Raw genomic sequence first — 26,517 nt, 5'->3', positions numbered from 1 at the left:
GCGTGTTATAGAGCGAAAAATACGGTATATCCTGTGAACCGCCCTGAGACCTGTGAGTATAGAGTGGCATATAAATTCAAAAAGAAGAAAAAGAAGAGGAGGAGGAGGAGGAGGAAGACTTTCTTCAATGAGTCTTCTTTCTTATGGATGGAATGGGGTGGAGGGGGGAACCTTGCTGTTCTGGACCACCAGATGAGGAGGAGTAGGGGTAAGCATGCGAACAATTTCCCACATATGTAATAAGAAGAAATTGTAAAACCAGCAACAAAGGAAAGCCACAGAACTACATTATACACCTTTAGGCACCAGGCAAAATCGTTCCTCTTCAACCAGGCCTTTGGCTAATTAACATTCTATACCGTTTTAAATGCGATTGTGGGAGGGGAAGGGGGTTATTGTTTCGTGATGTATTTATTATGCATTCTGTGTTCTTGTGAACTGCCAGTATACAATTTTTTTTTTTTATTAACAACAGCAACTAGCCCACATTTAGGGACCTAGACTTCCTTGACTGATCAGCATTCCTTTTCTGTAGGCATTCAATCTCTCTCCTCTGCACATATGCATTAAGTGCATGCATTGTCAAAGCACATATTTAAAAGGGTAATGTTAGAAGATGGCAAGTATCGACCATAGGTTCATCAAGGGTTAAATTATCTTTTTCATATAAAAAATATGGAAAATTGAAAAGATGATGTGTACATTGCCAGCAGGTAGCCAATGGCCTGCGCTGAAGAAGATGAGCCCTAACCACCCCATTTCTGGTGTAATTACCACCACTGCGGCAAGTCTTGACAACATACTGGCTCATTAGAAAATCTGCTGGAAACAACAGAGTGCTTCATAAACAAAGCGATTAGAGAGGGTTTTCTGTGAGCTCCCTCAATCCATAGCTGTAGGGCCCACACCCCCAATGGTCTTCTTCATTTGCTCCTGCAGTGCTGAGCACTGGTATTTAGGAGAAAACATGGGTGGGCAAGAGAAGAGAAGGCATGGGCTGAAAATGCCTATCTCGCAAAGCTTAGCGTTGTTCTCTCAAGCCCTGTATCTAACCTTGCTCTTCTGCTTATGGTGGGCATGTGAGAACAGCTACAAGGGGAAGGTCAGTCCCCCATGGGAGTTGGCATTCACAGCAGAATTCTACTAAATCAGAGTAAATGACAGAGCAGGACAGAAGTAAATGTTGCCTCATGTTGTAAAAGGCAAGTGGAAATTCTTTTTCTGGAGATCACTTGGTTCAAGCCCTGCTGTGAACGTAAGGAACCCAAGAGTACTGGCTAGCTCCGTCTTGGAGTTGTTTTCTAGGTTCTGGTTTACTGTGGAATGCACACTGAAGGAATGAGCCATAGTTTGGTTTGAGGAAGCCATGATGAGGAGCATAAGACAAGATGCTGGCAAAGTACCCTTGAATACAAGGGGTTTATTGATTTTTTGTTAATCAAGATGAGTCTTAAATAAGTAAACAAATTGGATTAAGGAATTGGATTACGGAAATATTAAACTGCAGGATTATGGTATTTAACATTTGTCTGTTTTCAGACTGAAGCAGCCATTTTTCTTGGGTAAACATTTTTGTTTGCTAAAAGGAAACATACTCCTCCCAGGAAAAGCCTGGCAAAAACCACATGGTTCTTAGGCCTTTTTCGTCCTGTTGTTCTCCTAATCCCAGTGTATCCTTTTTGTCTGTCTTGCAATAGAAAGCAGTAGACCTTCCTACAGCAAGTCAGACAGACATGGGCCTTTTACTCTCATGTAGATTAAAGGTAAAGGGACCCCTGACCATTAGGTCCAGTCACGGACAACTCTGGGGTTGCGGCGCTCATCTCGCTTTATTGGCCGAGGGAGCTGGCGTACAACTTCCGGGTCATGTGGCCAGCAGGACTAAGCCGCTTCTGGCGAACCAGAGCAGCGCATGGAAATGCCGTTTACCTTCCCGCCGGAGCAGTACCTATTGATCTACTTGCACTTTGAGGTGCTTTCGAACTGCTAGGTTGGCAGGAGCAGGGACCGAGCAACGGGAGCTCACCCCGTCGCGAGGATTCGAACCGTCGACCTTCTGATCAGCAAGTCCTAGGCTCTGTGGTTTAACCCACAGCGCCACCCGCGTGGTAGTTGTTATTAATTTATGAAAAGAAACCAGAGTTTATTGTTTGGTTGGTGACTGGTTACTTTGCCAAAGACCAAAAAGAGAGTTTTGTGCCTCTGCCTTTACACTATTTTCAAATTCATAACCGTTTATTCAGTAAGCCCTACTGAATTAAATGGGATGCAGTTCAAAGTTATCCTGCATAGACACAGCCAAAAATTATGATAATTCTAGATCCAGAAGCCCAAGCAACCCACTGTACAGGCAGCTGCATCTCCTTGTAGGTCAAGACAGGGAGTTGTAGCTCAGTCTCCTCAGTAAAGACCATCTGCATATTGGTAAAATGTTTTCTTTTTAGAAAGGCACTTGGACTATGAACCATACTGCCGTGTATGAACTGTTTCTGGATTTGTTTTAGTTTTTTAACGGCTGCTGTATTCTGGAATTCTCTGCTGCTGTTCTGTTGTTAAATCATAAGGATTGCTTTAAATTGTTACTTTATGGTTCTATCCTTGTTCTTAGCTGTCTTGAGCACTCTGGAGGCAAAGCGGGAGCAGTGGCGTAGCGTGGGTTGTCAGCACCCGGGGCAAGGCAAGTAATTTGCGTCCCCTAACCCGTGGATTTGCGCCCCCTAACCCTAACCCCCAGATGTTGCGCCCGATGCGGCCGGGCCCCACTGCACCCACCACGCTACGCCACTGAGTGGGAGAATACTGTTTCAGGGCTGCTTAAAAATAAATAAATCACATGTGCTGGATTCCACTAATACTTTACCTAGTCCAGCATCTCATTTTCAGGGGACCAAGCAGACACTTCTGGGAAGTCTACAAACAGAGCATTCAGGGTTGCTGTTCGTCCTCTAGAAACAACTTCCAAGCAACTGCTTGAATTAAGCCTTGGGTCCTTTGTGGATGACCACAGAGCAGGGCCACAGCATACTGCAAATCTCTTTTCCAAGAATTCTAGCTTTCATTTCCAAGCCAAAGCCACATGGGACTAAAGGCAAAATTTTCTGACACAATCCTTCTATGGAGTCATGAGTGTGGGAACCCTAAAATATCAAACCCCCTCTGTTCCCTGACAGCCCTGCTTCAGTGCATGCATTAAATTAAACAACTGTCTAGTTCGTACAGTACTTTATAAATCTATAGTGAATGATGCCTGCTGGGTGCATCTTCAGTCACTGATTTGCAGGCAGAAGCTTCATTTCCTGCTACCGGTGCACGGAATTCACCAGCCTGCTGGAAGACACAGCTACTTTTCAATGATTATGACTCATGGGAAAGGTACAAATTCTACTCGATGGAGACCCATTGAAATGCTGAGCAGGGGTAATATTGCATACAATCCAATGTGTCTCAACCACCCCGGCATCATGATCTGAAGCACAAACTCTGAAAATTCCAATGGCGCTGTTGGCATTATAGGGGCAGAGGTTGGGCAGGACTACCCGGGTGCAGCTGCAAAGATCACCAGCTTCACTACTTGGTCTTTTCTCAATTGAAATTCATTGTCTTTCAATATCCACTCAAGCCCAATTCCCACATATCCTACTTGGGAAATGCAAGGCCATTTCACTCCACGGTATCACCTCCCCCTACCCCCAATCTTCCATTATCTGAAATACTGCATTGCAATTCTCCCACTCTCCTCCATCCAGTGGTACTCAAGACAAAATGATGGCAAAGACAAAGAGCAACGTGCTGGCAGCAGATATGATTAATAGTCTTCAATTTAAAATTTTGTAATTATACAGAGGTTGACAACACATAATCAGGATTTCTGAATCCTTTCTGCTTTCATGCAACTGTCACTGGTGACCGGAGCAGCCATGGGCCAAAGCCTCAGCTTTATGGATTAGATTTATACAGCTGTTTAGCATTAGTTATACTACTAGTCTATCAGGGAGGAGATGTGGAATCATAGAGTTGGAAGGGATCCTGAGGGTCATCTCGTCCAACCCCTGCAATGCAGTAATATGTAGTTGTAAGGGGACCAAACCTGTAACCTTGGCATTATCAGCACCATGCTAGAGCTAGCACCAACTGAGCTAGCCAGGCCGATTTCAGTGAAGCTTTCTGACATGCTAATTTTTCCATCTGCAAAAAACCTGTCTGCTGCCCAACAGTGGAAGAGCTGAATGTACAGCTCCCCCTTCCTTGCCCCAAGTGATACAATCAAAGGGGGGATTAATATATAGACTAGATTCGTTCCAAACTGTGGCCTTTTGGCAAATAGTCAGCGATGATGAAAGTTTGGTGTTTGACTGTATTCACTGTGGAACTTGGACCACCTACTCTCTATCCATCATCCGGTTGTACAGCCTAAATTTCCATCGAAAGCCAAGCAGCAGCAAGCACATCAGCAGGGCTCCTCATATCACCATATGTGCTGTAACAAGACCAGGGCTTCAACAGGAGGAGCAGCCACAGCACAGCTTATATGAAGAACATTACTTTACAGACTGTGACCTGTTCATAAACCTTCTTGAGCTAGTACTAGTCTGGTGCAAAATTACTGCTGTCAACCAGAACCCTGTAGGGTCTTGGGGGCACACATGGAGCAGCACACAGACAGCATCTACAGGCACACAAGTGCATTATCCAGCCTAGAAATGTACACGGCAGGCCCTGATTACAGCTCAGCTCTGTGTGCACAATGGAAGTGCTTGCTCAGAGCAATTATTGTTACTTCCTCTCCCCCCTCTCATCTTACAAGTATCACTGGCCCGATCACACCAATTTCAGCGGACAAGACAGCTGACGATAACCGCCAGCTAGATTGCTAACAAAGGGGGAGAGGGAAGAGAAGCAGCAAGAATTGTTTTGTGGATTGAGAGCCTTGAGGGAAGGGGGAAAGGAGCTTGGAAACAAGAGGTCAGGCTAAACAGCCAAATGATTTAAACAGAGGCAGGAGCAGGATTGCAAATGGAGAACATGCTTCTCGGCTGTAGTGACATCAGTTTAATGCACACATTTATCACTTGCAAGGAAGCGCACAGAGAGGGTTCTTCAATTTACCCTCCCGACTCTCTGAAGCGACACACACACACACACCCCTGTGCACATCTACCCTCAGAAACCCGCAAAACATTTCTACTGAGCAAGTCCAGGAATGATTCCCCAGGCCACAAGAAGAAAAAGAGAGACAGACAACTTGTTTCTCCCCAAAGCGAGTTTGCTGCAAAACAATAAAGATGTGTTAAAATTGCACTGGTAATCATTTCCGAGGACTCCTGCAGAGTTCCTAGTCACCAGCGAGGAAAAGTCACAAGAGCAGAGATGACTGGAAGGACAGAAAAGACAACTGGGGTCTCAGAGTGGGGAGAGGGGGGGGGGAAGGAGACAGGCTTTTTACCCACCAGCATGAACAATTGCAACCATATTCTCTATTTGGCCAGACCACTATTGACACTGGCCCCAGCCAGGATGGGCAAAAGGTTCTCTAGTTCAGCCTCCTAGAGGGTCTGTCCAGAGTTCTCTCCTGCACACCAGCTCCTCTCCTCCACAGGCCAGCCAGGACAGAGGCAAAAGGGGAAAAGCAGCCAGAGTTATGTAAGAAGAGGGCTCTGCCCAAAGTCTTCATTACTATTCAAACTAAAGGAGAGGCTAGAGCCCTTTGGGCATAAGGAGTGAGTGGGTGAAAAATGTAATATGGAGGGGTGCATGTTTTCCATCATGGGATATTGGGATCTGTTAGCGGAAAGGGATCCTCAAGGAGAGGGCAGGAAGTATGTTATCTGTACTGACCACAACTGTCTGCATAAAGATGATGGTACTTTTTTGTGTGTGAATGTAGCCTAAAACTATGAATGAGAGATTTAAGGCGCGGGGCAGAGACTGCAAGGACTGGTCCCATCACTGCAAGGACTAGTCTTCATTTAGCTATAGTTATGGACTGACCATAATTAGCATAATTAGCAGGCATTCCGTGCACATGCACCTAACCCAAAGAAGAGCCTAAATGCTGCAGAACTGGCTTTATGATAAGGAAAGAAAAACCATGGGGTGGTCCTATAGCTGTCACCCCCACCTTTCTTGAAGCTAGACAGACTTTGAGCTGGCACCTCCCAAAAGATGAGCAATTTCCCACTGGTGGACAGAGAATAAGTCATGGAGAGAATAAGCCGCAGGCAAGTCGTTCTTCAGTTAACTCTTTACCACAGCCACAGAACACACGCCACCTCCAGCCCTATAAATCCGATTGCTAGCGAGGCAGAGAAGAGAGAGATCATGGAAACCTGGATACCTACAGATTCAACTGGGTCAGGAGCAGGTACTTTACATTCCCGAAGAGCAGCCTCATCTCCCCACTCCCAGGAACCTGCCTGGGTAATCACTCAAAGCAAGCAAACTGATTAAACAAACAGGGAGAAGCAAGCCATCTTTGGAAGCCGCAGAACCAATCTGTGAAATGTATTATGTGAAACAATTAATGTTTAAAAAGAAAGAAAAGGCGGGGGGGGGGGACTGCTGAGTATTAGCATAGTCCTTTCCCCTTGTTAAAACTGCCTTGAACGCTTAATTTACAATATCTAGGGCTCTGTGCTCTCTTCCACAGGCTCAGCCACCTAATTCCACACTTTGGAATAAGTGCTAAATTGCTTCATTTACTCTGACTGCCGTTATAGGTATTTTGCAGAATCTTGCATTTTCGGCAAGGAACTGGGGTAGAATACAGAATAATATCAAAGAGCCCTATATGTCTGTGGGTGGGGGAAACCGCATAAATAACCCCACAGAAGTGTCGATTGCAAACAGATAATGCCAACAGGAGTATTCAAATGCCTTACTTGCACATTGCACTGCACATATGCTTTTGTAAGACATTGGACAGTCTCTAAGTGAAGAATTGGAAGTCAAGCCCAAGCTCCTTACTCTGCAGCATTGTACCAGCCTGCCCAAAGAGACGACTATCTGCTGTCCTTGAGCACCACAAACAAGGCTGGTCAGATGAAGGTACTACAACTTATTAGCTGCAGTTGGGAAAAATGGGTTTGAAGATTCCTTTGACCTTGTCAGAGTGAGTGGCTAAGGCAAATATTATGGGGTGTTGGTGGCGAGAGCTTCTATGAAGGGGCCAGAGGGCCTTTGTGGGATGCCTCTACTTATGCTAGCAGGAAGGGGGATTTTCTAACCTGCCATAAGTAAAATTAATAAGCAGACTGTCGAATTCCCTGATCTACTGCCCTGAGGGGTGAGGGTGGGTGTGAGATAATCAAACCTCAATCGGATTTGACCTGGTTCTTTAAAGCACCCGACTCTGACCTAACTGCTCAGTCTAGGCAGCTCATCTCTAGAAATAAACCAAGCTGCTCTGCCATCTTTCAGCCTAGGGAATGTCCTGTTTCACCTCCCCGCTGTGTGGCAACCAGTCTCCTGTCTTGACACAGGCTCAAAAAAGAAGATTCCTTGAACCCAAGGTTCATACTCGTACTTCACAGCTTCATCACCAACTAGCCTCCATGTTGCAAAGTGAGTGACAGCTAGTACTTCAACCCCTAGCTAGCCCTCCAATAATACTAGCCCACCAGTAATTTTGGTTGCCCTCTGCTGATATTTTGGGGAGAACTCCTGCCTGCCAATATGGGACTGCATCTTTTGATGGAGTAGATTTTGGCCCTGGGCTTCCAGTTCCTGGCCCCTACCTGGCAACACTGGGGTCCAAGTGTGAACCTGCTCCAATGAGATTGCTAAAGGGGGTCCAATGTATTAAAGTGAGTTTGAGGCCAAAATACCTGATTGCAATCACATGGCTCTAAAGGAGGGGTAGCCAAAGTGATACTCTCTAGAAGTTGTTGGACTGCAACTCCCATTATCCTCAGCTAGCATGGCCAAAGGCTAGGGATGATTAAAGTTGGACTCCCAACCACATATTGAGGGCACCACATCCGCTACCCCTGCCCTAAATGAATCTATCACTTGAGCAACCCACAGACTAGCCTGGGAACAGACTGGAATGTGTTAGAAACAAGACAAGCCCCTGTGTTGGAGAATGGAAAAAGCTCAAACAGAGATCTGTGATGGAAAGCTTGTCAAAGATGTGAGGTGGGGGTTGGGAAGAGATGAATGCTACTTGTGCGCAGCTGATCGAAATGGGAGACAGGCAACAAGAGGAGGAAATTGACCCCATTTTGTATTGAAATAGATAATTTTAAGGCTTCTTAGGAGCAAATGGGAGATAAAAATGAAGCCGTGAAAATATAAGACTGAGGTAGCACAGATGTTATCATCTCCCACAGCCTGCTACTATTAATGTAATAGGGAGCCTAAGAAATTGCTCTCATCCACCAATTTCCAGTCAAGGTTTGTCAAAGAAATAGAAAGCCTGACATGCACAGCAAGGAAGGGGGGGGTGGGGATATAATGCATAAGTGTTTCCATAAGAAAATTGCTGCTTCAGCAAACACCTTTAAAGAGAGACTGGGGGGCTGGCGGCTCTGGGTTGGGCAACCTTATAAATGCTGACTATGAAAATGAGGCAGCAGGATCCCATCATACCCTACCATGGACATACAGCACACCTGAAGAAGGGCTGTAGCTCAGCCACTAAGCACACACTTAGCATGTAGAAGATGGTCCTAGATTCACCAAAATCCCGGAGAGCCACTGCCAGTAGATAATACTGAGCTGGGCAGTCTGAGTCAGTAGAATGGGGGATTTTAACCACAGTCTCTCTGATCCAAGACTATCACCCTCCCAAATAATGCAGTTTGCACAACAAAAGAAGAGAAAGAACTGATGAGTTGCCAACGTAACTGGTTTCAAGTTAACATTACACGCACTGAGTACTTCTTTGCCTTTAAAGATGCCCAGGGTGTCACTGCAATCCACATCAGAACAATAAGCAATGAATAAACGGACCAGAACAAGTCCTGTGTCATTGGGAAGGATGCCTGCTGTACAAGGCAGGTTGTACTGAAGCAGCTTGTTCAAAGGAAACTATGTTTGGAGGCTGAGCCACAGTAACTATACCCCCATGCACTAGACCAGGGGTCTGCAACCCACAGCTCCGGAGCCGCATGTGGCTCTTTTACACCTTTGCCGCGGCTCCGGGGCGGATACTAGCGAGGGGAGGAGGTGCATTGTGCGCCCCGACACTCCCCACTGTGGCGGGCGCTGTACTGGCTGTGACGTCGCATGGGGGCAGTGCGTGCGTTAGTCACGCACCGTCCCGACGTCACCTTCCCGCCCACCCGCCCGCTACATTGTAAGTGGCATGTACGCTGGTCACTGCATTGAAAGGGGGCATGTATGCTGGTCACTGTTTTGAAGGGGAGTGAAGAACACACACACACAAAAGGCAACTTGTTAATTTAACGTTTATTTCTATGAGGAGGATTAATTCTGAGGGGTCAAACAAAGAAATAATAAAAAAGTGACAAAAAAGTTATTTTTATAATGACGAGTTTTGCGGCTCCCAGTTTTTTTTCCCTTCGGAAACGGGTCCAAGTGGCTCTTTTTGTCTTAAAGGTTGCAGACCCCTGCACTAGACAGAGCAGGCAGCTTGGAAACAGGTTTACATTAAGTGCTGCTGCAGGAGGTGGGAAACACAATACTTCCTGGTTGGAGTTATGGCACAGCTCTTGGAAGGTGTGCTTTAATTTAACACTATTAACAAATTCCACCATAGCCTTGTCTCATTTAAAGCCACAGCCACTGTATATTTAAAGGCATCAGCATTTCCTCCTTGTGCCCTGTTAACCTAAGTCAGCGTACCTCTTGCTTTTAAGCTTATTGTATCTCCCACTGCATTTTAACTATTTAATGACTTCCCCATAGTGCGCCAGAAAGGAACCAGACTGCAAACCCGAGGCTCTTGGGACTATGACAGCAGCAACAACATAGACATATGCTGGCACAAAGGATAGGGCTGCACAAATATTTGAGAGTTTCTTAGCAGGGGATCCATACACGTAATTCATGCCCCCTGGTGTCAAACAGTATCATTAACATGGATTAGAATTGGACTTCCAGAGCAGTAAGATGGCGGCCGCCATGGGACGCTGAGCTGCTGAGAAACAGCACCCCTGACTGGACTGACTGAGTGGCCCCTGCATCGCTGCCACCTCCACCGCTGAGAAAGGGTTCGGAGAGGAGCCAGGAGAACAACTGGCGATCACACCTCCCTGGGTGGGAGGGCCTACTGACCATCTGCCAGTGAACAGAGCCCCCAGAGTTGGGAGACCTAGTCGGGGGGTGAGCAGCCTGTCTTCAGCTGGCAGAGAAAAGCGCCAGCCAGAAGGCAGCCAGAAGGCAGAAATTGGTGGTGCACAGGAGAGAAGCCTAACCCTGACGCCACTCTTGGAGTTGTCTGTCCCTGAGACTGCCGCCATCGCCTCGACCCTCAGGCAGCCGCTCCCTGCTGTGAAGTGGACCACTCCCAGATTTGTCTATTTATGACCCAGTAGAAGTAACCCTAAAAATAGGAAACACAAACCACCCCATCATGGTCCTTTTAGCCCCCAAAGAGTTGTGGGGGGTTGTCAATGTAGGGCACTGTTCAAGAATGACAGATCAAAAAAGGAGTCCCTTAAACTCCTCCTTTTATCCTTCTGAAAAGGTATAAGCAAGTGTCACCAGCTGCTTGCCTGCTGACCCTGAGGGCTATCAGTTGCCTATGTTGGCATTTTATCAAGATTTGGGGAAGTCACAAAAGGGGAGTGGTATCGCTAAAATCTGAGGCAAGGACTTCTTTTTAAGGTGTACAAAACTCCAAGGTTAAGTGCATTTTAATCTGCACAGTCCTTCCCTTCAGGGGAATATCCAATGTCAAATGCATCTACATTAAAAACAGCAACGTTTAAATAAGCGCAGCTGCCTTCAACTTACAACTTCCACTATGCTCCCAGTTGACAGAATCTAAAAGTCAGGTACATCTTTATGCAGTTACATTTGACCTCGAATATTGCCCTGAAATACATCCCAAAACACACTGGGATCTTGAGTACTGCCTGGGAGATAGATAGATTGAACACCTCATCTTAGTTACAGTTCAACAGTGCATAGCTAGGTTCTTGAACTAGCCTGACCAACTGTGGCACAAGAAACACGGAAAAGCACACAGAGAGGCTGTCAAGTCGTAAGACACATGCACACAGCTAATAGAGGGGAGACAAAATGATTTCAAAATTTAAAAAAAACCAACCTAGAAAAGATTATTCAAATGGAAGAAAATGGACTGGGGAGATGGGGGGGTGGAAGAGAAGAGAAGCAGCGTCTCAACACTATCAGTGTTGTGGCATTATCGCTGCATGACAGACTCTGTAATGAGCAATCCACAAGCAGTCAAGTAACACTTGGATTTGAAGTAATGCAAAAATAAAATTAAGCACAGAGGAAGCAGCAAGACGCTACCTGTTACTTACAAAGCCACCCTTGCTGTGTGAGCAGGGATTCTGTCAGGGTTCCCACTGCTGTATGCTGAAAGGATGGGGGAGTGAGAATTCAATTCTAAGAGTCAGGAATCAGAGACAGCCAGGAAGGCAGAGAGACAGGCAATCACACTCAACAGAAACCAACACTGAAGAACCAAGAAAAACCCCTCAAGACAAAAAAGGAGAAAGCCCTGTTACAAGCCACTTTACAAGTGACTGGCTGAGGGAGCATTTGAAGGCTCAAGGGCTGGTTTCATCCTAGAAGTAAGATAAGACGAGGTCTGAGCAAGAGACTTTGGCCTATTGGTCACAATCCACATTCGTGAACTGAACACTCTCAATGCAATCTGAACCTGCTGCTGAATGTTTTGTGAAGCACTTCTTGTAATTTGCAAACAACACAAATGTTTTCATGTCCGTTATCTACAGGGTGAATGCAAAGAAGCATGCTAGCTATTGAATATGTAATTTGATAAAAACTGAGTGGCCTTTTGATTCTGCACACTGAATAGCTTTGTGCTGTTTGAAAACTCGTATGCTACTCTATGAGAACAAGTTGGCCAATAAAAGCTATTGGTTTCTCTCTTTGAATTCTACCCTATGGGACTAAAACATCTTTTACTGCCTACTGCAATGACTTCTCATCGAAGCATGGCATCAATTGGTGACAAGAAGGTTGGAAATATAAATACACACACACACACACACACGGCAGAGGGAGTGACTGGGAAGTAGGAGAAGAGGAGTAACCAGAGGGGACTGATGCCCAGAGCACTCTCAACATTTTGAATGAGCCCATGGGCTGAAAAAGGTTTGTAGCCCCTAAGAGATACAGACACCTAAAAATGCACTGGGCTAAAAGCATGGTGTATTCGCCTGCCACTCCCAAGGATAAGGAGGAAAATCGTGATAATATCAGTAAGTAGGGCTGCAATGTTTAACGTGGGGCGAGGCCAAATAGCCATCTCTCTCACACAACTCTCTCTTCCCCACACCTATACCCTTGCTGGAGGCTTAGTCTGCCAATGTGGAAAAATCTGGGTGATTTTTCAGAGGGGGCTTACTTTTCAGAAAGGAGACCCAATGGATCTCCCCACTACCACCCTCTTTTCTAACTGAAACCAAAGCTCCAAGTAGTAGTTTGGCTGCTCTCAGCATCCCAGCTGCCAAGCGCTTAAAAAATGACACAGAGATTGCCCCGTGGGAACAATGATATAGCTATTTTTTTGAGCAAACAAATAAGCAAGCAAGCTTGCGCTTATAAAACAGGAAAGTGGCAAACACTGTCTTAAAAGTGGCATTCTCCTATTTCTCAATCAGAAGAAATGCCTCTTCTAAGATGATGCCAGCTACAATACATGTGCATATCATCTAAAACCAAAGGGAAATTACTTCTTCAGAAATATTGCCTCTACTCATATGCAAACTGAATCAATAATTAGCTTTAAATTTATTTAACCAGATTGCAGCTCCAAATATTAGCCTTGAAGGCACGCTAGGTTTGCGAAAAATGTTAGAAAGCCATTTCTAAAGCTTATTTGTGCTGGTGCTAGATGCACCATCAATAATTTTGCTTACAATCCTTAGTTCATTAATCTTCACAATTCTGCCCTACCTGAGTTAAGTAGGTGGTTCTTCTCCCCTGAGAGAAGGAAACTATGAGTGGTCCACATACGTAAAGCCATGGCAGTAAAAACAATTATGACTGTAGTGCAGATATATACACACATTAAGACTCAGCAGGCCAATTTTCAGTTAAATCAGAGAGTTTAGAAGGCCTACTTGTGGATTCTCTCAGGTATAATCTGCTTTTCTTCCCAACAGCCAACTTTGCACCTTTAAACCTGCCACTGAAGAGCACATTTCCTGTTAATACCAATGCTTGTCCAACAATTACAGTGGAACTCGCTTCTAATGAGCCGATCATTAAACTCCCTCCGTGTGCATTTGTGAAGCGCAGGCAAATCGTGTCCTGCCATAGTTAGCAGCAACATCGGTCCAGTGAGTTATTAGTGCTGCTTGCTTTAGGATTGTGTATAATCACTCAAGTGTGAGTAACTAAAGAGCACACTGGCAAATGTAGTGTTGACTGCAGGTAGGAGGTGAAATGTAAATATTCTAAATGTTCTGAAGCCATAAGTCAGGAGTTGGGAATCTTTGGGCTTCCAGATGTTGCTGAACTACAACTTACATCATTTCTTGAAAGCATGGGCAATGGTCAGGGGTGGTGGGAGTTGTCAGCAACATCTGGAGGAGAAGAGGAAACCTGCCATAGTGGAAAACATGTTCCACCCCACAAATACCACACCAAAGATTCAGGAAAGAGTGAAATAAATGAAATAGTCACCTTTGCACACCCTAAACTTCCTTAACTGCTTTAAGAACATAAATATATGTATAACTTTACATACAGAACATACTGTCTGGTACAATCACAAGTATAGATGTTTTTCTTTTAACAAACCTATCTCACGTTACCTCAGGGACACAAACTATAGTCATGGGAAAAAGAAAGTGCACCCTCTTTGAATTCTGTGGTTTTGCATAAGAAGACATAACAATAATAATCCGTTCCTAAGCACATCTTAAAATTAGGTAGCTACAACCTCAGATAAACAACAACACATGACATTACACTGTGTCATGATTTATTTAACAGAAATAAAGCCAAAAGCTTGTAGAACCACCTTTAGCAGCAATAACTTGAAGTAATCATTTTCTGTAGAACTTTATCAGTCTCTCACATCGTTGTGGAAGAATTTTGTACATGATGGTACATGTTTCTGATCCATCCACCCTGGAGTTTAACATGGAACTGAAGCTACTTGTTGTTTTTTGGTGGTATCCACCAGATCAAAGGAGCAGCCCACACCTTTCTCCCACTAAATTTAGATTTTTCCAATCCATCAATAATGAGATCCAATATAAGAATGCCACTCTATTCTCTATTCTATACCACTCTATTCTGCCTTGGTTAGACCACACCTGGAATACTGTGTCCAATTCTGGGCCCCACAATTTAAGAAGGATGGTGAGAAGCTGGAACATGTGCAGAGGAGGGCAACCAAGATGATCAAGGGTCTGGAAACTAAGCCTTACGAGGAGTGCTTGAAGGAGCTGGGTATGCTTAGAATGGAAAAAAGGAAAATGAGAGGAGATATGATGCCCATCTTCAAATATCTCAAGGGCTGTCACATGGAAGAAGGAACAAGCTTGTTTTCTCCTGCTCTGGAGGGGAGGACTCAAACCAATGGCTTCAAGTTATAAGAAAGGAGATTCCGACTAAACATCAGGAAAAACTTTCGGACAGTAAGAGCTGTTTGACAGTGGAACAGTCTCCCATGGGAGGTTGTGAACTCTCCGTCTGTGGAGGTTTTTAAGCAGAGTTTGGATGGCTATCTGTCATGAATGCTTTAGCTGAGATTCCTGCATTGCAGGCGGTTGGGCTAGATGACCCTTGGGATCCCTTCCAACTCTTAAGATTCTATGATAAATTTACATGTTGCCTGATTGTGGATGCAGTGTAGCACACTATTTGGGTAGGGTTTTTCTTGTTTTTATATGTTTGGTAATGTTTTGCTGGGTGCTTTCTATCATCACACCCCCTAGTTTGTTCCATCAGCCAGAAGGAAAGGATGCAGCCTGCCCTTCTCGACCAGCTGGCACATTTGTCATATTTTTGTTTTTACAACTGCTCTTTTGCACAACACTGTTCTTGCACAGAACAGCTTTTATTATTTAAAAATAAAAATAAAAATTCCCCTTGTGGATAAAGGCATGGGGAAAGGGAAAACCAAGAAGGGGGGGGTACCACTTCATATGAAAGCTATTCCAAATCACTGCCTGCAGCAAACTTTTTTCAAACATCTATTTTGTTCAAATAATTCTGAAAAACTTGTGTTTCAAAAAATAATACGGTGTGAGCAAACATGTTAACAAATAGCTGCACACAAGCCCATAAGTTTCTGAAATTGGGTGGGGAAGTGCCAATTGAGGGGACAACAACATACATGCTTTTAAGCAGCACCAACTAGTGAATGAGAAATACCCAACAGTCTTTGGAGGCATGAAATTGAAACTGCTCATGTACAGGCAAAGCCAAACATGGAAAGAGTGATCCACATATGCATGAATGCCCTAGTGTGGACACAGACAATCTGCTGGGAAAATAGTTGGTTTTTTCCCCTAAGATAAAAGCTGCAGTAATGTAAAAAGAGGATTATTTGGGCTTCAAGATAGCATGTAAACCACAGCACTGTTAGGAAGAAACAGAAGACACTCAGTCCTATGCACACTTACCTGGGAGTAAACCCAGTGAATTCAGTGAAACGAATTTCTTAATAACAAATAAATAAGCATGGTTTTTTTGACTATTAGATTTATATCCTAATCTATTCCAATAAATAATATATCCTTGAAAAATAAAAACACAACTCAGTTTCTCTCAGAAGAATCATGTCTGCAAGGTCCACAGCTTCTGATTCTCAATGTTCACTTGCAGCTTCATGGATTTCAAAAAAGGGAAGATTTGTTGGCTTCCACTCTTATTGCATGTTAGTTACTTGCTTTATTTTGTGTGTGTTATTCACAATCACTTATCAGTTTATTTCACCCGAAGATAAAGGAATCCAAGCAAAGTTAGAGGAGAGAGGCTGTGTTGTCCAAAACCCCTGCTACCCTGTTGCAGGGGAAGATGTTTGGCTACCACCCAGATGCTGCTCCATGCCCCAAAGCCTTAAAATGTCTCTTCCTCTCCCCCCACCCCACCATTTATCTGTGTATTGTTTTTCATCCTAGCTCCTCCTCGGAGTAGACTCTGGCTCCCAGGTCTGGGGGCAAGGCTGAAGCCCAGCAGGTTCCATCAAAGGAGTCAGGGTTCTTAGTGGCTGAAGTATCACGGAATGAAACAGGCTTACATTCCCTTTTCCTTCTATACAACTTTCTCTCAGCTAAAGTCTTCCACCTTTGTTCTTAACATATGGGAAGCTTATAAGAACTTCCTCAATGGGATCACAAGATCTTCTGAATGACAGCTTGCCCAGTGCTATCAATCTGGAAGGGAGTTTGCTGGAAGGGATTCTCTATTGACCTGGGGCAGCAGCAATGTCTGATGCCGGTATGAAGAATTACACTTAGAATGTGTTCCAGAATAGACTCCTCAGTGGGGAAGTTGACATGGAAAGGTTTCCCTAAAGGCAGAAATTCTGAAAAGCCAAATTACCATTCTGGATAACACCAACTACGTAAGCATGCACTGTGGGGTGATTGTCAGTGTGGAAAGAGAAGCACTGCTGCCCCTTGTGATAAAAAAGCAAACAGCTGGGGCATCTCCTCCTCCTCCTCCTCTCCCTAGGTCCCCCTACCTAGAGTGGATTGGAAAGTCTCCCCATCACTGCTTGTTCAGTAATTTCACGCTACAATGCCCAACAATGTAAGCACGGAGCCTCAATCTAAAGTCTCCACTTCCCAAATGTCACTTGTTTTTGAACACATGGCTAAGCCCAAAATTGCTTTTAATATTAGAGCAGTTGCCCACTGGCAGCTGCCATAGTTAAAACTCTTCTCAGAATTTCCATGACAAACTACCATTTTCTGGGGTCCAAAACAATGAAATTAGAGGTGTTGGGGTGAAAACCTAGCAAGCAAGGCCACAGCAGACAGGATCAGATTCCAAGTCCTCTAATAATAAAATTTGCTTAGATTAGCATGCTTTGTTTTAAAACGGAATGTCTTCAGACACAATTTTGTACTTAGGCCTCAGCACTACTTTAAAACCGAGTCTTGGGATTACAATTCCTCATGTGTGCTTCACTTGCACCAGTGATTTCCCACAGACCTGGAAGCAGAGACCCACTCCCCCAATCCCCAATTCAGAACTGGAAGAACCCTCGACTCTTACATAGTCTGAAAATAAACCTTTTCAGGTGCAAGAGTAGAAACTGACTACCCGAGGCAAGCCCAACCCGTTTCTCCATGAGTCAATGTGTCTCATATAAAGGACCAGTAGTCAACCTCGTTCAGAAAGGGCTATTCTGTTTCAGGAATAGCTGGTGGTCACACCTCAGAGGCAGAGACAAGGCAGAATTATCTGCCCACAGTGGAGGCTAATTGGAAAGAGGCGAAGAGCAGTAAATCAAGCAGAGATACAGCAGACAGCTTTCTCTGTGAGACAGGTACTCTGGCCCAACCAGGACCTATTAACCATTTAACTGTTTTCTCTCACACACACGAGTAGTTCTCTCATGGCACATACTTTGAAAATTACTGACGGACACAAACATATTGTTACATTGTAGCACACTACTGGGGGAAAGCTAGGGCTTGCACCAGTGTGCCATGTTAGCCACATCAAAGGAAAAAGAACCATTGGGCGCATGTGACAGAGGCTCCAGGGATACAAACAAGCAGCTTAATGTCTAATGTTTTACAATTTTTAATGTGCTGTATGCTGCAGAGTGGCTTGAGAAACCCAGTCAGGTGTGCGGGGTATAATTATTATTATTATTATTATTATTATTATTAGCCAGAAATAGATGGAAGGGGCTGTCTGAGTCGCATATCCTTAAAGGTACCCCTGCCCGTACGGGCCAGTCGTGTCCGACTCTAGGGTTGTGCGCCCATCTCACTTAAGAGGCCGGGGGCCAGCGCTGTCCGGAGACACTTCCGGGTCACGTGGCCAGCGTGACGAAGCTGCTCTGGCGAGCCAGCACTAGCGCAGCACACGGAAACGCTGTTTACCTTCCTGCTATAAAGCGGTACCTATTTATCTACTTGCACTTAAGGGTGCTTTCGAACTGCTAGGTGGGCAGGAGCTGGGACCGAAAGACGGGAGCTCACCCCGCCGCGGGGATTCGAACCGCCGACCATGCGATCGGCAAGCCCTAGGCACTGAGGTTTTACCCACAGTGCCACCCGCGTCCCCCGAAAAAAAATAATCACGGTAAACCCCAGGAAACCATGGTTTGCTAACTGGGAGCCAGCCTGAGGAGTGTGAACTCTTTTCCAATCCCAGCACACGTTCCACATACACTCTTTGTTTGCCTTGAGTGTGGTTAAGCCTTATATGTGCTAACTCTGTCTGTTAACACTAGGCAGGGTTCCCATCTGAAACAGATTTTAAAACCAGAGTTTGAAGTGCCTTTGCAAACTTCAGCCGGGTAGCATGAACCATGATGCTGGTATGAACTCAATGGTTCAGTCACGGTTTAGGCAGAAAATCAGCAGGAAACCTAAGCCAGGCAGACTGGCTCCCAATTTGCAAGGCAAGCTTTGTAATTTGCCCCATACCAACTAAAGCACCAGCATGTGGGAACTTACTTGGGTGGCCATCTTGCCGTAGTCGATCCACCGAAGTGTGGCGAAGTTGGTGGACTCTGCACAGTTGAACCCGTGATTAAACCCTGCATGGTAGCCATAAGGGAAAGTAATCATGAACTCTCCGGCTTCTTGGGTGATCTGAAAACAGGAAAGGAAGAAAAGAAAATGCCATTATCAAGCAAAGAGGTAGCAAAGCTTCGACCAAGGCAATGTGGCCTTTTAAAATAAATCTGTATTTGTAGTAAGAGAGGTGACAAGAAGTGCCCCTACACTGAAACCAAGATTGTGGGCTGATTATGGTGACCCAGGGCTGCTTTCAGGATTCTCCGTATATCTTTGTGGGATCTCTTAGGAAAGACAGCTACCCCTTCTAGAAATATGGTTTTCTACAAGGAGTTCTCATGGGAACAAACTAATGCAGGGAGGAAATGCATACATTCACCAACCCAGGTGACCTGCAATAAACTCTTTGCATGCCCCACCAGGGTCCCAACCAACTCCCCCCACATTGGCTTTATGCTGCCTGAAATCCAAGCCCCACAATCTTTTAGTGTTCTGGGAAAGCCAAAGGCACACTTCTCCAGCCAGACGTCACATGCAACAAAAACATTTCAGAAAGGCTTTTGACAAAGTGCCCTATGATAGTCTTGTGAGGAAGTTGGTAAAATGTGGGTTGAATGAGGCAACTGTTAGGTAGATTCATAGCTGGTTGACTGACCAAACCCAAAGAGGACTCATTAATGGTTCCTTATCATCCATCTTCAAATACAGTGGTGCCCCGCAAGACGAATGCCTCGCAAAACGGAAAACCCGCTAGACGAAAGGGTTTTCCGTTTTTGAGCTGCTTCGCAAGACGATTTTCCCTATGGGCTTGCTTTGCAAGACGAAAACGTCTTGCGAGTGTTCCGATTCCCCCCCCCGCTTTCCCCCCTTTTTCTAAGCCGCTAATAGCCTTTTAGCCGCTAATCCGCTAAGCTTTTAATAGCCGCTAAGCCTTTAATAGCCGCTAAACCGCTAATAGCGCTAAGCCGCTAATAGGTTTGCTTCGCAAGACAAAAAAACCGCTAGACGAAGAGACTCGCGGAACTTCGTCTTGCGAGGCACCACTGTATCTCAAGGACTGTCACATGGAAGAGGGAACAAGCTGGTTCTCTCTTGCTCTGGAGGGAAAGACTCAAACCAATGGCTTCAAGTTATAAAAAAGGAGATTCCGACTAAACAACAGGGAAAACATTCTGGCATAAGAGCTGTTTTGACAGTGGAACAGACTCCCACAAGAGGTGGTGGACACTCCTTCCTTGGAGGTTTTTAAGTAGAGGTTGGACGACCATCTGTCCTGGATGCTTTAGCTGAGATTGCTGCATTGCAGGGGGTTGGACTAGATGACCCTTGGTTCCCTTTCAGCTCTATGATTCTATGAAATATAATAAAGAAATCTCAAGACCACCATAAACTACAGAAGTGCTGTCACTGTCTGCAGAAGGGGATCGAAGTGACAGTATTGAGTCTGGCAATTTCGGTTGCCATGGCAAATGTGCAGCATCCTCACATGACAGGCCCCAGGTATTCTTCCCAAACTAAGGTGCTGCTGGGGGGGGGGGGAGAAGAGAAAAAGGGTTGTCTCTGCAGTAGCATGGCAACTTTTAGTCCTCTCTCCAGTTCCAGTGTTAAGAGGAAGACTGGAGATTGTTTTGCCACTGCATTAGAAAAGCACTCCAGAGGAACAAATTAATCAACCTCCTCAACTCTGTAGTTGGAGATGTGGAGGAGGTTTCTGCAGGCAGTGCCTTGCCAGGACATCTTGGAGCTGGGAAGGGGAGTGAAAGATTGCCCTTGACCTTGCACAGAGAAACAGCAAATAGAGGGCAGGTTTCTGGCAACCACAGTTTTTGGCTTAGTTATCAAGTCCAGGCAAAAAAAGTGGACCCCTACTCTAAAACCATTATTTGCCAGTCTCAAGTGGAGCATATTAGGCAGGTGTAGTCCGAGGCCTCGCAAGCAACGCTGCACATATCTCAGCAGCTGTATACTCAAAACACAGGCGTATTTGTACAGTGGGGGAATCACACACTAGAGAAGCACTGTAGTTTCAACCACTCACCAAAGTCCACAATACAGCAACTCTGCTTTCAAGTTTTGGCGGCTTTCACAAAGATTTTCCCCACTTTCCCCTAAATCATTCCCCTTTCACTTATATTACACATGTGAGACATCTAAATCAGAGGTACCAAGGAAGAAATCAAGAGTGGGGCAAACTTTCATAGGATGAGATTAAAGAACCAGGATGTCAAGCACCAATTTCATATCCATCATGTTTGCAACAGCACTGTGGGGGGGGGAATATGAATGAGCTGGTACCCACTTTTCTCGTTTCTCTGCCACCAGAGTGGAGAGGTTTGGGGAAAACCACATCCTTACTTATTATGTAATTGGGGAGCTGGGGGGTCTTAAAACATCCGGTTTTCCTCATTTCAGAGGGAAAGAGAGTTTGATTCCTCAGATCATTTGATTTGATTTGGACAACCAAAGAAGGGGGAAACTGGCTAATGCATAAAAGAAGGCCTCCTACACACCTCCATGTACTCACAACTTGGGTGTTTGCTTTAAAAACTGGGGTCCCTCTGAAGAACAACTAACATCAGGTCTGCTGAGCATCACCAACTAGCCTGCCACCCTCTGGATTGGTTGTCTCTATCCTTATTACCACATAATTGTACAGAAACTTTCCAACTGGCTGAGTTAGGCATTAACTAACATCAGAAGGGGAAATGTCATAAGGATTTCTCCGCCTGATGGGCCAAAATGTCTTCAGCCAGCCCTGACTGAGGCAGCAGCACCAGCACCAGCAAGCAATGCTCCTGAGGCATGAAAAGTGACTGGTTAAAATGCTGCTGCGACTTACTGAGGTGCTAATGTGTCACAGCCTAATTCTTAAGCATGAAGACTTTACTCAAAAGAATGTTTAAGAGGGACAACCGTCTGCACTCACGACCTCCCTCCCCTCCCCGGAGGAGAGCCAGCCTGACAGCAGTACTGTAAGAGGCTTTGTATTCCTCTGCTTCTCCCGATACAGGTAAGTTCAGGCCTGGCCTCTGGTGCCCAGCTCCACTTGAACCTGTTCATAAATCAAGGCAAAGCTGCAGACAGTTAAGTTAAGCAGACAGAGAGATTATGCTCCTGTCAGAAAATCTACATCCCTGTGTCTTCATCCCAAGACCCACAGTGCATATCCTCCTCACATCACTGCTGTCAACATTATCCCGCCAATAAATTAGAAAAGCACTCCAGGTGACGGATGGGCTTGGGTAGAAAAGTAATAACTATTGAGGAAAAGCCAGCACCGGCTGCCACTCACGGTGAAAAGCCCTGAATTTACTGACTTCTGCAAGGCCTTCACAGAATAAATGGAGAAATCAATAGCGGATTACAGAAATACACATTTTTAATTATTAAAAAGCTCAGGTATCGATCTGATTTCTTTAGAGAAGTAAATACCATTACTAAGATTTATAAACACCCAGGTATTTGCCCTGTTTGAAGCCTGCCAGGAATTTTGATGCATTTGTGGAGGGAGAAATGGGAGGAACCTTTGGCTTGCTTTCTGTGAATGGAGGCCACTTCTGGAGAGGGCTGCCGCTTTAAGTTAGGCTGGACTTGATTGGGACAAGGGAGGTCCTCCTGTGTCCCCTTACCACACTGTGGCCTCAGAGGAGGAGCAAGGAGCTGTCAGGAAAGCAACATCCCTCCCCTGCTGGGGGCCAGGCCCTCAGAATCTTAAGGCCAACCTTCCCTTGCCTTCAAAAGAAAAGGCATTCAGCATTCACAGATTCACCAGCCTTTAAGAGGCCTCCATTCTTGCATTGTGTACACATTGAAACAGAATTCTATGCCAGTTTCCCACATAGCTAACACAGAGATTTTGCAAGGGCTCTCTCCCATGTTCTGTGTAAATGCTGCAGCCTGACCAACATCTACTCAGTCTGACAAATAAAGTGTCAGAAAAAGCAGACTCAACACAAAGTCTTAATGCCAAAGATAGAGCACCCTCTCTGGTGTGCCGCAAGTCATATTCTTCCCTACTGTGAACAGCCATTCCTTTCAGGACTGTGTGATACTCCTTTCTCAGGTGGTGTTTAAGACTGCGCTAAACTTCCTACATCCTTAAAATAATTAGGAAGTGTAAAGAGAGGTGTGCAATTCAGGAAAACTTTTATAGCACTATTTTTCATGCTGAAAGCTGAAATGATTCTTCTCACTCCATTTTCAATGAAGACATCATTACACTTTGGAAAAGAGCTATGCAGGTTGCTTAATGGCCAATGCATGCCTTGCTTAAACCTGTCTTCTATGTTCTCACAACTACAAACTACCTTAAACACCAACAGTTCAACTGGGAAAGAAAAATGGTAGACTGGAGAGGTGAAGTCACTATAGGATTCCAACACAATTCCTCCCCTGCAGGGAATGAGGGAAGGGGACTGAATTTCTACCCTATTTTTCAGTTCCCACACTCTTTTGAGAGGAACAATGAAAAAGGAAGAGAAGCAGAGTGGAGCTAATGTTTCTGGCAGGATCTTGTGCTACACCTTTTAATTTCATTTTTGACCAGATTTAGGGTAGAAGAAACGAAAGTGGTCCCATTTTATCCTCCCAACAGTAAGGGTGAGAGACTTGGCCGAGGCCATCAAGCAAAGACCACTTCCTTCAACCCTGAGTATTAGTCTAGCTATCAACCAGTCCCAAATATATGGTGGTGGGTTTTTTTTTAACAATGTCCTCAAGAGAATGGTTGCCACACAACATCAGGCATTCTTGGGTAATGCCGATTGTCTAGATTAATTTCAATTGGGTTTATTCAATTGGGAAACCCAGCCAAATGGGCAGCTGAGGAAGGAATTAAGAGTACCATGTTTCACAAGTTCCACAGTACTAGTTTTGATGGCTCCTTTTCAACCACTACAACCTCAAACCACCATGGATCTCAAAGGGTTCACAATAATAAAACAAAATTTACAGATTTGTCTCTGGAAGTAAAAATGCATCATCATCAAGTTATTTCCCTCAACCAGAACATTGAACCTAGCTCAGAACCCTACTTTTGAGTGTTTAACGTAACAGAACAGTATGCTGGAGGATTCAGCTCTCGGCCAGCATTCTCTGAAAACCTGTGTATGTCCTGAAACGTTATCCATACATACCCGGTCAAAAGGGATGCCGTATTTCTTCAAGATAGATGGTGAAATGAGGGTCATCTTGTGGCGGAGGAAGGCGTCGCACCCTTGAGAGCTCCCAGGGAAAAATCCTGCAGGAGGATTCAGGAGAGAAACTATTACCATCACTGACCCTCAGGCCCCCTTCCAACTCTACAATTCTTTGAGTCTATGATTTTGTATCCCGAGGGAATCCCCTCTGACCACCTAGAGGAAGTGCCAACAGCTGCATACTTGTTACTTATCCAGGCATCAGTTTTCTCATGTATGTATAAAAGCTCTAAGAGGGGAGGGAGGCAGCACCATCATAAACCCTCAAAAGTTCAAACTAGGCAAGTAAGATGCACAAGGCCCGCCTCTCTCCATATGAACCTACCTGGACTCTGAGATCATCTTCTGAAGCCCTTCGCTGTGTGCCTCCTCAAAGTCCATGAGAGGTCCAGTGGGTGGCAACACAAGAACAGGCCTTTTCTGCAGTGTTTCCCTGTTTCTGGAATGCTCTCCCCAGGAAAGTTCAGCTCACACCTTCATTATACACCTTTAAGTGCCAGGCAAAAATGTTCCTGTTTAACCCCTGTGTTGTGGACAGGGGGGGGGGGTTATTGGGTTGTTTGGGTTTTTATTATGTATTTTGTGTCTTTTATACTGTGATTTTATGTTGTGAACTGCCCTGAGATCTACGGGTATAGGGTGGAATACAATAATAATAAACAATATATATATAATGAAAAGTAGTAATGTGTAATAGGGAGCTCCCTGCCCCACCCACCCACAAACTCAAATAAATATGTTTTGAATATGCTCAGACTAACTATGGCCAGATGAAGATGAATAAGCAGGCAGAGCCCCTAGGTTTGTGCAAGCAGGAAAGTGGAGAAAGGTGGAAATATGGTAGTTTTGCTTGGTAATCTCTGGAGGGAAGCAAAACCTACTGGAAACAGAAGCTGCACTTTCAGCCTAATCCACACAAACAGCAGGTGGTGTCAAAACTGTTTCTCTGAAGGTATGCAGACTGCAGGTGATGGATCACAGAGCTAAGTTTCCCTGTGAAAAATACTCTCTACTAGGCTCAAAACCAGCTCAAACTATTTTTTTCTCCCATGCTAGTTTTCTACACATGATTGTGTGTCTAATCTCTCAGCTGCCGTCCAAAAACAGTTTTATCACCTTATCCTCTGGGTTGGATTTTGCTCACTGTAGACCTACTGAAATTAATGGATTAAACAAAATAAAAAAATTCCTTCCAGTAGCACCTTAGAGACCAACTAAGTTTGTTATTGGTATGAGCTTTCGTGTACATGCACACTTCTTCAGATACCAATGGATTAAAGTTACTAGTATGACTAACATTGGATACCACCGTGTGTGTGAGTATAATAAATACTGAATAGCTTTGTTAGTAGAGCATGAGACTCTTAATCTCAAGGTTGCGGGTATGAGCCCCACAATGAGTAAAAAGATTCCTGCATTGCATAGATTCCTATGAGAAACCATCGTGGCAAGAGTGTGAGTGTGTGCATCCCTTCAAAATGGAATGGAAAGGAGCTGCAATGGATAAAAATTCTGTTGTCCGTTATGTGTGGGGCAGCAATATGAGATTATATTACACCCATCCTCAACATACAGCACTGGCTGTTACTGAGCTATCAGGCACAATTCAAGATGCTGGCACTATGGTACAAAGCCATAAGTGGCTCAGGAACACCTTTTTTATTTATTTAACAGAATTTGCATACTGCAGAAGTATAAAAGGCTTCTAAGCGTGTGTGTGTTTTTAACCCATTACCAACCAACCTTGGGAAAACATCACCACCAGAGGCAGGGCCTTCTTGGCAGCAAAACCCCATTTAATATGACACTTACTGAACCACATCAACTGCAATTGCAACAGTTGAGCTTTAGCTGGTATCTTATGAAGCAACTTGTATGTGTTACTTTAGGCTGTAGAGTACCCAGCTTAATATGCTATCATCATCCTGAAGGTTACATTTCTCCACAACTCTATCCGCCTCCTCCTCAGCAGGCCTTTACACATTTCTTGGTTAGCTCTAAGAAGAATATTCTCCAGTGGGGGTTTGTGCTCCCTCAAAATCAGAAGGAAATATCCTATGCAAGCTCTTAGTATTCCACAAAAAACTCATGCCGTTATGAAGCATGTTACATGAATGCACCCGAAGCATGAAGAAAAAAATGCTGAGTCTCAGAAAACTACCACAGGTATAAGGTATTTGTTCTTTTAAACGACTCTTCAGCGCTCAAGATTTCCATAGCAGCTGGCAGAATCCGGTGCACGTGCTTGCAAAGGTTCGGATATATCCCAGAAACCATCTTTCTGAATAGCCCTGCAGCAAACTAGTATTCCAGATTGAATAAGCACTGAATGGGCCATTTTGTGTGAAATCCTCCAAAGTGGTTACTGAATTCTGAAAGCTCTCCTTTGCTTGTATTATCAAGACCACTCTTCCAATCGCAAGGTCATGTGCAATCATTATGTAGATCAGGTTAAGAGACACACTGTGCAGCTTTGT

General features: G+C 44.7%; 2 protein-coding genes across 4 annotated transcripts in view; one reads left to right on the top strand and one right to left on the bottom strand.

Annotated features, from left to right (window-relative positions):
• KDM4B (lysine demethylase 4B) overlaps positions 1–26,517 on the bottom strand; it is a 183,419-nt gene that overhangs the window by 80,182 nt on the left and 76,720 nt on the right. For all 3 annotated transcript variants that reach the window (XM_082206281.1, XM_082206283.1, XM_082206282.1), the window contains exons 7-8: positions 23,978–24,081; positions 18,780–18,917 (exon numbers count right to left, since the gene is read on the bottom strand). In XM_082206281.1, the coding sequence (XP_082062407.1) occupies positions 18,780–18,917; positions 23,978–24,081 (242 nt within the window). The remainder of the gene's footprint in view (positions 1–18,779; positions 18,918–23,977; positions 24,082–26,517) is intronic.
• The window catches only part of LOC309522824 (perilipin-3-like), a 187,360-nt gene continuing 163,404 nt past the window's right edge, over positions 2,562–26,517 (top strand). The window contains exon 1 of the mRNA XM_082206438.1: positions 2,562–2,566. The gene's annotated coding sequence lies outside the window, so the exon portion shown is untranslated. The remainder of the gene's footprint in view (positions 2,567–26,517) is intronic.

Source organism: Podarcis vaucheri (genome assembly GCF_965113315.1).
Source record: "Podarcis vaucheri genome assembly, chromosome: 18".
Taxonomy (NCBI): domain Eukaryota; kingdom Metazoa; phylum Chordata; class Lepidosauria; order Squamata; family Lacertidae; genus Podarcis; species Podarcis vaucheri.
Note: the sequence above shows the minus strand (reverse complement) of the source record. Positions and strands in the feature narration are given on the sequence as shown.